The 13,030-nt window shown below is 54.7% G+C and overlaps 1 protein-coding gene across 1 annotated transcript; it reads right to left on the bottom strand.

Annotated features, from left to right (window-relative positions):
- Positions 1-8,332: 8,332 nt before the first annotated feature.
- LOC140389173 (butyrophilin subfamily 3 member A1-like) lies at positions 8,333-10,579 on the bottom strand. Its single transcript, XM_072473334.1, has 2 exons — positions 10,573-10,579; positions 8,333-8,913 (listed from the first exon to the last, which is right to left on the bottom strand). The coding sequence occupies exons 1-2, from the start codon at positions 10,577-10,579 to the stop codon at positions 8,333-8,335; spliced, it is 588 nt and encodes a 195-aa protein (XP_072329435.1).
- Between the last annotated feature and the right edge of the window lie 2,451 nt (positions 10,580-13,030).

Below are 13,030 nucleotides of genomic sequence, written 5' to 3'. Positions count from 1 at the left end.
GCTGCTGGAACAGACATAGTGGGACATCAAGCTCCATCCTCCCCACCCACAGACACACTTTCACACAGTATGTACGTCTGCAACAGCCGCACACATTTCCTGTCACCATGGCAACAAAGGGGTTTCGTTTCAGCAGACGGGAAACCTCTTCCCTCAGCACCCCCCCCCCCCCCCCCCCCCTTACTGAGATCCAGACTTCACCCTGCCCCGGGGGAGGGGGGGGGGGGGCGGATCAGACCACAAGACTTCTCCGATGGGGAATATCCGAGACGACGGGCTCGATAGACAGGGAGTCTGAAAGGGGGAACCATGGCAACCGCCCATTCCGCAGCAAATCAGTGCGATCGCAGTCAAGCAAACCGAGAAGATGTTAAAGAGGCCCAGGGTGCTGACAGCAAAATAAAACAACTGACACGGGGGGAATACCCCGATGGAAAGGGGGAATAACTGTAAAAGAGGAGTCGTCCTGAAGGGGGCACTCGACATTGGACCCACCCAAAACCCCAATCAATAACCTACCAATGCCCTGATGGCCAGGGCCATTGGGGGGGGGGGGGGGGGGAGAAGCCATAGGGGAAAGATCAGGTAGCGCAGTGGTTAGCACAATTGCTTCACAGCTCCAGGGTCTCTGGTTCGATACCCGGCTTGGGTCACTGTCTGTGTGGAGTCTGCACGTTCTCCCCGTGTGTGCGTGGGTTTCCTCCGGATGCTCTGGTTTCCTCCCACAGTCCAAAGATGTGGTCAGGTGGATTGGCCATGCTAAATTGCCCTTAGTGTCCAAAATTGCCCTTAGTGTTGGGTGGGGAAACTGGGTTATGGGGATAGGGTGGAGGTGTGGGCTTGGGTAGGGTGCTCTTTCCAAGAGCCGGTGCAGACTCGATGGGTCAAATGGCCTCCTTCTGCACTGTAAATTCTATGATTCTATGATTCAAAGTCCTGTGTTGGTGGCCTGGTCTTGATAAAGATCTCAGACACGACAGTGACAACTGCCTAATCTGTGCACAAAACCACCGCATTGATACACCCATCAGGGTGAGCTAAGGCCCACTCGACCAGCCGAGGACCCCCGGACAAACCTCCACATTGACCACCTGTCCGGGGCATTTAAATACGCACTGGTTACCATGGAGACCTTCACCAAATGGGTAGAAGCTTTCCCCACTCCAACAAACACAGCTAAAGTTGCCTCCAAAACCTTGGTGCAGCAGGTTTTTAGCCGATGGGGCCTCCCCCGGGGTATTGAGTCAGACCAAGGCCCCCACTTCACTGGCCAAGTGATGCAGGAAGTCATGTGGCTGCTCAGCATGAATTAAAAATTCCACCTGGCCGATCAGCCCCAGTCCAGTGACAATTGTCAAACGAATGAATGAATCACATCCTTAAAGGAACGCTCAGGAAAACTGTTCAGGAAAACAGCCCCGCCTGGGACATGGGGCTAACTTTCATCCTGATGCTTGGACGGAACTCGGTGTCAAGTTCCACCGGTTTCACCCCCAACCTCCTAATGACCAGGATCCCCCTGAGAGGCATCGAACCCCTCCTAGGCCTTGACCTCTCTGAACCACAGGTCACCGCCTCACTCATGAGACCACATTGCGAACACGACTTGGGAACATACAAGCTGCCCAACAGTCTGCAGCGGTGAGAATTGGACAAGGGCAGAAATGAAATCAGGCCGACTTCGATGCCAAAGTCCCCCCTTTGGAATATGAAGTGGGGCAGCAACTCGTGCTCCAGGTTTTCCAGCCTGACTCCTTCCTTGCTCCGAGATTCCCAGGTCCCCACTCCATTGCTGACAAAGCCAGTCCCTCCGTGTATAAGCTCTTGTTGGACACAGGAAAAACTGGATGGTACCATGTCCACCAGATAAAGTCAGCCCCCCCCAAGCAGAGCCCTCCTGGGGCCGAGCCACTCACACCCTGCCCTTCCCCTCCTTCATCATGCTCGTCACTGGGCAACAATCTGAACCCCGCCAACTGCTTCCTGCAGGGATCAAGGAAACATTTTCACACAACCTTGGCCCTGAGCAGGTGCTGGTGTCAGGCCGGCGTCACCATGACAACATCTTCTCTGCTCAGAGATTCCCGCCGGCGGGCGGGGGCCCTGGACATTTGTTTCCACCCCAGACTGGGAAATAATCCCTATCCGCTAAACACTGCTCCCAATGTCCCCACATCCCGGGACAGGCTGGGATTTAAAAGCAGACTTGTCCAAAGTCTGCTGAAATCCGCAGTCTGGCAAAAGCAGACAGAGCGCAGCCCCGCCGGACTCCAGCAGTCAGGTGCTGACTGGAAGCAGCAGAAGGAAGGAGCGCGAATGGACACAAGACAAACAGAATCTCAGCAGAGACAAAGGAGGCTTTTGTATCTGAACCCTCTCTCCGGACAGAACGGCACCTGGGCGGAGGGAAAGGACAACCTTCCCCACACATCCAAACCAATTCAGGGCAGCACCCTGACTGGAGGAGACGACAGTCTAGAGACTGAAGGCTGACCCTGAATCTCTCTCTCTCATCCATTCCATCGAGCAAGAAACCTCCACCCAAGACTGACAGACACCCGACCCAGAGAGTCGGCTGAGGCAGTGACAGAGAGAGACAGAGAGAGAGAGACAGAGACAAAAAGGAGAGAGAGAAAGAGGGAGAGAGAGGGAGACAGACAGAGAGAGAGAGAGACAGACAGAGAGAGAGAGAAAGAGGGAGAGAGAGGGAGACAGACAGAGAGAGAGAGAGACAGACAGAGAGAGAGAGAAAGAGGGAGAGAGAGGGAGACAGACAGAGAGGGAGACAGACAGAGAGAGAGAGAGACAGAAAGAGGGAGCCAACTTTGCCAGAACCTGACAAGTTTGTGCACAACACGGGAAGTATTAGTGAGAAGGTTCTCGGGCAGATGGACAGAAGTATTGTAGTCAATGTTAAATTAATTTACTTTAATTATTTGGGGAATAAAGTGCCGACTGTTTCATCAGAATCTGAGGTGTGTGGTTTCTTGTTGGTTTCAATATGACAGAGTACCTGGGTAAATGTCTTTAAGAAACATAAGTGTGTGACTGCAGGCATTTTGCCACTGTCTACACTCTTATGAGGGACCTTATCAAATGCCTTCTGAAAATCAAAATATACCACATCCAGTGGTTCTCCCTTGTCTACTCAACAGTGACATCTTCAAAAAAACTTCAGCAGATTTGTTAAACATGATTTCCCTTCATAAACCCATGCTGGCTTTTTACAATCCCATTAATACTTTCCAAATATTCTGTTATCACATCTTTTATAATAGACTCCAGAATCTTCCCCACTCCTGGTGTCAGGCTAACTGCTCTGTAATTCTCCCTTTTTTCTCTCCCTCCCTTTTTAATCAGTGGGGTTATATTTGCCACCCTCCAATCTGTCGGAACTGCTCCAGGGTCTATAGAATTTTGGAAGATGGTCACCAATGTGTCCAACATTTCCAGAGCCAATTCCTTTAATAATCTGGGATGGGGATTATCAGGCCCTGGTGATTTGTCAGCCTTTAACCTCATTCATTCACCCAGCACCATTATCTGACTGATACTGATTTCCTTCAATTCCACCCTCTCACTGGACCCCTGCTTCCATCACATTTCTGGGAAGTTATTTGTGCCTCTTTGTGACTCCCCCCCTCCCCTCCCAAGGGTCTATACTCACTTTGTGTCCCTGGCGGGTTCCCCTCGACTGCTTCAAGTTTTTAAATACCTGCTGTGACCCTCACCGATGTGACGTCAGCGAGGGGGGAATTCTTTATCGGGGCAACAGATGGCGGGGAAGCCCTTTAAGAACTTGTACATTTATTAAAATCGATTGAAATCAGGTTCCCGCCCAATCGTCACGTCACCAGCGAGGGGCGGGAAAATCAGAGAACAAAATCTCGCCGCCGAGATTCCCGTTCCCGCAGCCTCGGGAGATTTTCCACGAATGTCGTCATTCTCGCCCGTGGTGAAGACCAGCAGAAAATCCCCCCCATTGTGTTTGTCAATGTAAAGAGCGGCTGGATTTGTTTATTCTCAGTATCAGCTCGAGGTGATAGCAGCACATTCACTATTGTGAAAACTCTTGTGGAACATGTTCTTTGAGTTGGGGAATTTTAATTTTAATTTTAGAGTACCCAATTATATTTTTTCCCAATTAAAGGGCAATTTAGCATGGCCAATCCACCTAACCTGCACATCTTTGGGTTGTGGGGGTGAAACCCACTCAGACACGGGGAGAATGTGCAAACTCCAGACGGGCAGTGACCCGGAGCCGGGATTCGAACCCGGATCCTCAGCGCCTTAATCCCAGTGCTAACCACTGCTCCATGTGCCACCCTCGAGTTGGGGGATTTGAGATGATTACTAATGATAATGGAGCATCATTTTCAGGCCGGGTTCAATCCGTGTCTCAGTAAATAGTTCTGCATTGTTCGCTCATTTAACTTGGATGTTACACAATGGTTCCTACATGGTTTCCTATTGCTCACACTCTCACATCTCTGTACAGTATCCATGGCCAGGATGTTTCAGATGTTGGGGTTTCTCACTGACACTACCTGTCCCACAGCCATGTCACACTCCAATGAGCGTTCATTGGCTGGAAACGGGTCTTCTGCCCCTCACTCGGGAGGAAATCCCACCCGAAAGAGATATCGACCAATCTGATTGGCTGGCAGCTCTCTTGTCCCTGCAGCGCCAGCAGCAGCAGTGGACAGAAGTGGAAGTTCATGAAGTGCACAGAGCCTGAATCCCAGGTCCGGATGGGAAGGTAGGTTTTTGTGGTTTCTGGGTGGGAGGGCAGGGAAGGCCTTGGAGGGTGGATAGTGGGTGATTGGGGTGTCAGGGTAGAACTGGGGGGTTGGCAGGGAGGATCAGTCAACACCGGACCTAACCTGGGGGTGGCCCAAAGTTAGAAGGGGAGTTTTGATGGAGGCAGCCTATCCTTCCCACCCGAAGCCCAATCCTGATCATTTTGGGGCTTCGCCCATGCCCGGGAACCGCTCCCACCAGTCTAAACATTGAGGCTGGGCAAGAAATGACCTGTAAGTGGCCAATGATTGTGGGGAGTGGAAGGGAGGGAGGGGGGTGGGGGGGTGGAGGGGGGGGGGGGGTGGGGGGGGGGGGGGGGAGGGAAGGGTCTGGGAAATTCCACCCATGGTCACCATTACTGAAACAGACTTTTAATTCCAGATTGAATTTAATCATCAATTCAATTTAAATTCCACCAACTGCGATGGTGGGATTTGAACCCATGGCCCAGAGCATTAGTCTGAGCCACTGGATTATTCATTGAGCGGCGCAGTGGTTGGCACTGCTGCATCACAGCGCCAGGGACACATCTGGGGCCCGTATCCCTCTATTCCCATCCTCTTCATGTACTTGTCACAACGTCCCTTAAACACAATGTGGTTTACTGTCAACTTCCCTCTGGAACGGTCCAGCAAGCCACTCAGTTCAAGGGAAGTTAGGGATGAGAAACAAACGCTGCCTGGCCACATCCCATAAAATAAGTTTCAAAAAATCTTTCCAGAAATTATCAGAAAGAAAATACACAAAATAAAAATTGAAAATAAAATAACAGCTACCTGATTGAGCAGCTCCAGTTAATATAACCACTGTGGCATCCAACTTTCTCCTGAATTTACACATACTTTAGAGCCAGGATTCTCTACTCTCTCCCCTCAGGGGGGCCTGAGGAGGTGGCGGGAGTGAGGTGTGAATTTATTGGATGGGATTCCCTCCAGATTCCCACCCATCCCGACCCTGCAGTGATTTCACACTGGGTTGGGCAGAACCTCAGATGGGAAACCTGCCCTTGCCCCAATTAATGGCCACTTCAGGGCAGTTTTACGTCCAACCTCAACTTTTAGACTGGCAGGCGGATGCCAGCCCAGGATGGGGGAAACCCGGAAACAAGGAATTAAGGAATGTTAACTCTCGTCGGGGAGTGTGGAGGAGGCAGTGTCTCCTTCAGAACCCCAATTCTGTGGTCACCTCCCCACATTAAGGCCTGATGACCTCTGGACCTCTCTATCCTCTGGCCCATCCCCAAGACCCTGATTTCCCCTTTGATGACCACCCAGGCCTCCCTACCCTCCCCGCACTGTGATCCCTTTCACTTGCCTGCGTCTGCCAGAACATGGCGGCAGCTCAGAGCAGGTGGGTGTCAATGGCAAAGCCAGCATTTGTTGTCCATCCCTAATATCTACACAGTCTAATGGAGCCATTCACTGACTCAAATAGGAATGCTCCCTTCGCTAGTTATAGTCAGTAAACAGTCAACAGAATCATCTCCCCAAAAAGAAACAACTGTGTTCTACCACCACCAGGTGGCCAAAGTCAGTAATGCAGAGAAAATAAATCTGTAGAGTCCCGATCTCAGCCAGCGGGTGGCAGTGTTGCTCCATGCAAAATATGATTTTTACTTCAAGAATGATTTAATTTATTTATCTGAATAAAGATCAAAACACAGGAACTCTGGAGAGATATCATCAGATATTAGTGACTGAAATCCTGAACCCACCTTTGGAGCTGGAAATGAAGGTGTGTGAACTAATTGACCATTGAAATTAATTTGGGGGCCTGAAAAACATAAAGATTCTGAGAAATTACTGAGTTAAAGATAAATCCAGAGACAGTTTGTGGTTTTAGGTTTACTGTTTTGCTGACAAGTAATGATGTTGCATCAAGTAAACTATATACAATCTAACAATTTGATCTGTTGTAATAAAAACAAAATACTGCGAATGCTGGAAATCATCTGAAAAAGATTCATATTCCACTCGAGACGTTAACTCTGATTCTCTCTCCACAGACTGGACCTGCTGAACATTTTTCCAGCACTTTCTGTTTTTATTATTAATTTGACCTGCTGGTTAATTGAACAGGGAAACATGTTGTTCCAGTCTCACCAGGAGTTGCTGCAATGGTTTTTGAAAAATTAATTTTATAGCTGCAATACCATTCTCAGCCAGGGGGAGGTGGTGTTGCGCAGCGAGTGGGAAGTTCAGGCTGATGTTTATTTTCCCTCCTTTGTTTCTGATCCAATTCTCTTTCAGTTGTGAAGAAAGGTCCTGCCTGAATTGTCTGATCAGCGAGTGGTGTTGCTCTGTCTAATTTCACTTTCATTCTCACATTCAAACTATCCACCAATGTCCCAGTTATTAAACCAGGAGGACATTCTTATCCTCTCTGTACTCGGAATACACGCTCAGATTTGTGAATTCAGCTCCTGACACACAGCAAGATCCCAAACTGGGAAATCTCACTCTCCCAACCTGGGATTTTCTGAACATTGTCCCGACCGGCTGTGTGGAATTTCCCGATAGGGACTTGGTGTGTGACAGCAACATGGAAGTGGGAAGTCCAGGCTCATGTTTATTTTCCCTCCTTTGTTTCTGATTCAATTCTCTTTCAGTTGTGAAGAAAGGTCCTGCCTGAATTGTCTGATCAGCGATTAAGCATTTTGAGTTGTTGGTATTCCTGCCAGTACCAGATATCCAGCAGCAGGTGGCGATACCGAGCTGTACAACTTCACTGATCTTTGTACAGCTCGACATCACCATCGTGTGGCTGAACGTGGCACTACAATGAACTGCAAGGGAAAGTTCAAGATACTTAATTTACTTATTTTAATGCTCTGACATTTCTATTTGTATTGTTTTTATTTACATTCTGATTGGGATTTTACAATTTGGAAATTAAATGACACATTTCGTGCCAACCTGTTGTCAATAGTGGTTTCTGGGTTGGAGACCTTGGGCGAGTGCCGTTCAGGACTCGTCTCCACAAATGGGGACCAGATGGAACAGCACTTGTGAGGTGTCCCAGGGATTGGAGACCCCCAGTGCATCCCATATTAGCAGGGTGGCGCCCTGGCATTGCTGTTGCCACCTGGGCACTTCCAACCTGGCACCCTGGTAGTGCCACCTGGGTGCCAAGCTGGAACTGCCATGGTGCCTTGTGGCACTGTCAGCTGGGAGGGGCATTGCAGGCTGGCACTGCTGGTTGCCATTTTTACATGGTGGTGATTGGGCCTGGGGGGTGCCCTGTACAGGAGGGAGGGGGCAGTGGCCCCTTACAGTGAGTTGGGGCATCGGAGGGTTCAGAGATCACATCGGGGGGGGGTCATGAGTGATCGGGACGCCATGAGGAGTTCCAGCGAGCGGAGCTGCTCAGTGTAGAAAATGAGGCTGAGTGCGGCACCGTCGGGGAAATCCCCACTGAGGCCCCCCAGCTACCCGGATGGGTGTAAAAAAAAAATAGTGGTTTCTGACTCCTGACCTCTGACCTCTGCCACGAATCACAGGGTCAAGCCACTGTGACATCAGGGATGACATAACTACCCGAGGCCCTGCCCCTTTCCCAGATCCGGATCAGAACCGGAGCAGATTCTCAGCCATTTGTTAACATCCCGAGTCCAGAAGAAAGGATAAAGTTTCTCAGTGAATTTATTCCCAGTGAAGGTGTGGAGATGGGACTTGGTGTCCACGTTGTAAAATGAAACTGTCCCAGACTCATAACTGAGATAAACTCCCACCTTCCCGGGGATCTGACCGACACAGAGACGGGATCGAGGAGAGGAATTTGTATAAAACTGATCATCAACCCGCCCAATGGTCCAGAATCCAGTCTCTGGGCTCAAACTGACCCAGTCCTTCCTCTCCACAGATTCTGCGGCTACTCCCAGACTCCAGTCCCGATTCCCCGTCACCTCCACCTCCCAGTAATGTCTCCCCGATGTGAATCCCTCTGATCCCAGCACACAGGGCCAGTGTGTAAACCTCTTCCTGGTGTCAGGGAGACTCCTCTGGGTCCGGGTCCGTCTCAAACTCTTCAGATCCTCAGACACCTCGAGCTGGGGATTCGCTGTTTCCACATCCAGGGTCACAGAGACTGGGAGAAAAAACAGAAAATTAGAGACTCACTGGGGATCGGGGAGAGACTCACTGAGGATTGGGGGAGAAACTCACTGGGGATCGGGGAGAGACTCACTGGGGATCGGGGAGAGACTCACTGGGGATCGGGGAGAGACTCACTGGGGATCAGGGCGAGACTCACTGGGGATCGGGGAGAGACTCACTGGGGATCGGGGGGGAGACTCACTGGGGATCGGGGGAGAGACTCACTGGGGATCGGGGAGAGACTCACTGGGGATCGGGGAGAGACTCACTGGGGATCGGGGAGAGACTCACTGGGGATCGGGGGGGAGAGACTCACTGGGGATCGGGGGAGAGACTCACTGGGGATCGGGGGGAGAGACTCACTGGGGATAGGGGGAGAGACTCACTGGGGATCGGGGAGAGACTCACTGGGGATCGGGGAGAGACTCACTGGGGATCAGGGGGAGACTCACTGGGGATCGGGGGGGAGACTCACTGGGGATCGGGGGAGAGACTCACTGGGGATCGGGGAGAGACTCACTGGGGATCGGGGAGAGACTCACTGGGGATCGGGGAGAGACTCACTGGGATCGGGGGGGAGAGACTCACTGGGGATCGGGGGAGAGACTCACTGGGGATCGGGGGGAGAGACTCACTGGGGATAGGGGGAGAGACTCACTGGGGATCGGGGAGAGACTCACTGGGGATCGGGGGGAGAGACTCACTGGGGATCGGGGGAGAGACTCACTGGGGATCGGGGGGAGAGACTCACGGGATAGGGGGAGAGACTCACTGGGGATCGGGGGAGACTCACTGGGGATCGGGGGGAGAGACTCACTGGGGATCGGAGGAGACTCACTGGGGTTCGGGGGGAGAGACTCACTGGGGATCGGGGGAGACTCACTGGGGATCGGGGGGAGACTCACTGGGGATCGGGGAGAGAGACTCACTGGGGGTCGGGGGAGAGACTCACTGGGGATCGGGGGAGACTCACTGGGGATCAGGGGGTGAGACTCACTGGGGATCGGGGGGGGGACTCACTGGGGCTCGGGGGAGAGACTCACTGGGGATCGGGGAGAGACTCACTGGGGAATGGGGAGAGACTCACTGGGGATCGGGGGGAGAGACTCATTGGGGATCGGGGGAGAGACTCACTGGGCATCGGGGGGAGAGACTCACTGGGGATCGGGGAGAGACTCACTGGGGATCGGGGGAGAGACTCACTGGGGATCTGGGGAGACTCACTGGGGGTCGGGGGGTGAGTCTCACTGGGGATCGGGGGGGGAGACTCACTGGAGATCAGGGGAGACTCACTGGGGATCGGGGGGAGACTCACTGGGGATCGGGGAGCGACTCACTGGAGATCAGGGGAGAGACTCACTGGAGTTCGGGGGAGACTCACTGGGGATCAGGGGGTGCGACTCGCTGGGGATCGGGGGGGGGGAGACTCACTGAGGATCGGGGGAGAGACTCACTGGGGATCGGGGAGAGACTCACTAGGGAATGGGGAGAGACTCACTGGGCATCGGGGGGAGAGACTCACTGGGGATCGGGGGAGAGACTCACTGGGCATCGCGGTAGACTCACTGGGGATCGGGGGAGAGAATCACTGGGGATCGGGGAGGGACTCACTGGGCATCGAGGGAGACTCACTGGGGATCGGGGAGAGACTAACTGGGGATCGTGGGTGGACACTCACTGGGCATCGGGGGAGACTCACTGGGGATCGGGGGGAGACTCACTGGGGATCAGGGAGGAGACTCACTGGGGACCGGGGGGAGACTCACTGGGGACCGGGGGGAGACTCACTGGGGATCGGGGGGAGACTCACTGGAGACCGGTGGGGATCTCACTGGGGATCGGAGGAGAGACTCACTGGGGATCAGGGGAGGGACTCACTGGGGATCGGACGAGAGAGTCACTGGGGATCGGACGAGAGAGTCACTGGGGATCGGGGAGGAGACTCACTGGGGATCGGGGAGAGACGCACTGGGGATCGGGGAGAGAGACTCACTGCGGATCAGGGGAGAGACTCACTGGGGATCGGGAGAGAGACTCACTGGAGTTCGGGGGAGACTCACTGGGGATCAGGGGGTGCGACTCACTGGTGATCGGGGGGGGGAGACTCACCGGGGATCGGGGGAGAGACTCACTGGGGATCGGGGAGAGACTCACTGGGGAATGGGGAGAGACTCACTGGGCATCGGGGGGAGAGACTCCCTGGGGATCGGGGGAGAGACTCACTGGGCATCGGGGTAGACTCACTGGGGATCGGGGGAGAGAATCACTCGGGATCGGGGAGGTACTCACTGGGCATCGAGGGAGACTCACTGGGGATCGGGGAGATACTCACTGGGGATCGGGGGTGGACACTCACTGGGGATCAGGGGAGAGACTCACTGGGCATCGGGGGAGACTCACTGGGGATCGGGGGGAGACTCACTGGGGACCGGGGAGGAGACTCACTGGGGACCGGGGGGAGACTCACTGGGGATCGGGGGGAGACTCACTGGGGACCGGTGGAGGTCTCACTGGGGTTCGGGGAGTGACTCACTGGGGATTGGAGGAGCGACTCACTGGGGATCGGGGGAGGGACTCACTGGGGATCGGACGAGAGAGTCACTGGGGATCGGGGAGGAGACTCACTGGGGATCGGGGAGAGACGCACTGGGGATCGGGGGAGAGACTCACTGGGGATCGGGGGAGAGACTCACTGGGGATCGGGGGAGAGACTCACTGGGGTTCGGGGGAGAGACTCACAGTGGATCGGGGAGAGACTCACTGGGGATTGGGGAGAGACTCACTGGGCATCGGGGGGAGAGACTCACTGGGCATCGGGGTAGACTCACTGGGGATCGGGGGAGAGAATCACTGGGGATCGGGGAGGGACTCACTGGGCATCGAGGGAGACTCACTGGGGATCGGGGAGAGACGCACTGGGGATCGGGGGAGAGACTCACTGGGGGTCGGGGGGTGAGTCTCACAGGGGATCGGGGGAGACTCACTGGGGATCGGGGGGGAGACTCACTGGGGATCGGGGGAGACTCACTGGGGATCGGGGGGAGACTCACTGAGGATCGGGGAGAGAGACTCACTGCGGATCAGGGGATAGACTCACTGGGGATCGGGGAGCGACTCACTGGGGATCGGGGGAGAGACTCACTGGAGTTCGGGGGAGACTCACTGGGGATCAGGGGGTGCGGCTCGCTGGGGATCGGGGGGGGAGACTCACTGGGGATCGGGGGAGAGACTCACTGGGGATCGGGGAGAGACTCACTGGGGAATGGGGAGAGACTCACTGGGCATCGGGGGGAGAGACGCACTGGGGATCGGGGGAGAGACTCACTGGGGATCGGGGGAGAGATTCACTGGGGATCGGGGGAGAGACTCACTGGGGTTCGGGGGAGAGACTCACTGGGGATCGGGGAGAGACTCACTGGGGATCGGGGGGGAGAATCACTGGGGATTGGGGAGGAGACTCACTGGGGATCGGGGGGGGAGACTCACTGGGGATCGGGGGAGAGACTCACTGGGGATCGGGGGGAGACTCACTGGGGATCGGGTGAGAGACTCACTGGGGATCGGGGAGAGATTCACTGGGGATCGGGGAGGAGACTCACTGGGGATCGGGGAGAGACGCACTGGGGATCGGGGGAGAGACTCACTGGGGATCGGGGGAGAGACTCACTGGGGATCGGGGGAGAGACTCACTGGGGATTGGGGAGAGACTCACTGGGGATCGGGGGGAGACTCACTGGGGATCGGGGAGAGAGACTCACTGCGGATCAGGGGAGAGACTCACTGGGGATCGGGGAGAGACTCACTGGGGATCGGGGGAGAGACTCACTGGGGTTCGGGGGAGACTCACTGGGGATCAGGGGGTGCGACTCACTGGGGATCGGGGGGGAGACTCACTGGGGATCGGGGGAGAGACTCACAGTGGATCGGGGAGAGACTCACTGGGGATTGGGGAGAGACTCACTGGGCATCGGGGGGAGAGACTCACTGGGCATCGGGGTAGACTCACTGGGGATCGGGGGAGAGAATCACTGGGGATCGGGGAGGGACTCACTGGGCATCGAGGGAGACTCACTGGGGATCGGGGAGAGACGCACTGGGGATCGGGGGAGAGACTCACTGGGGGTCGGGGGGTGAGT

This window comes from Scyliorhinus torazame, chromosome 14 (assembly GCF_047496885.1).
Source record: "Scyliorhinus torazame isolate Kashiwa2021f chromosome 14, sScyTor2.1, whole genome shotgun sequence".
In the NCBI taxonomy this organism is placed as follows: domain Eukaryota; kingdom Metazoa; phylum Chordata; class Chondrichthyes; order Carcharhiniformes; family Scyliorhinidae; genus Scyliorhinus; species Scyliorhinus torazame.
Note: the sequence above shows the minus strand (reverse complement) of the source record. Positions and strands in the feature narration are given on the sequence as shown.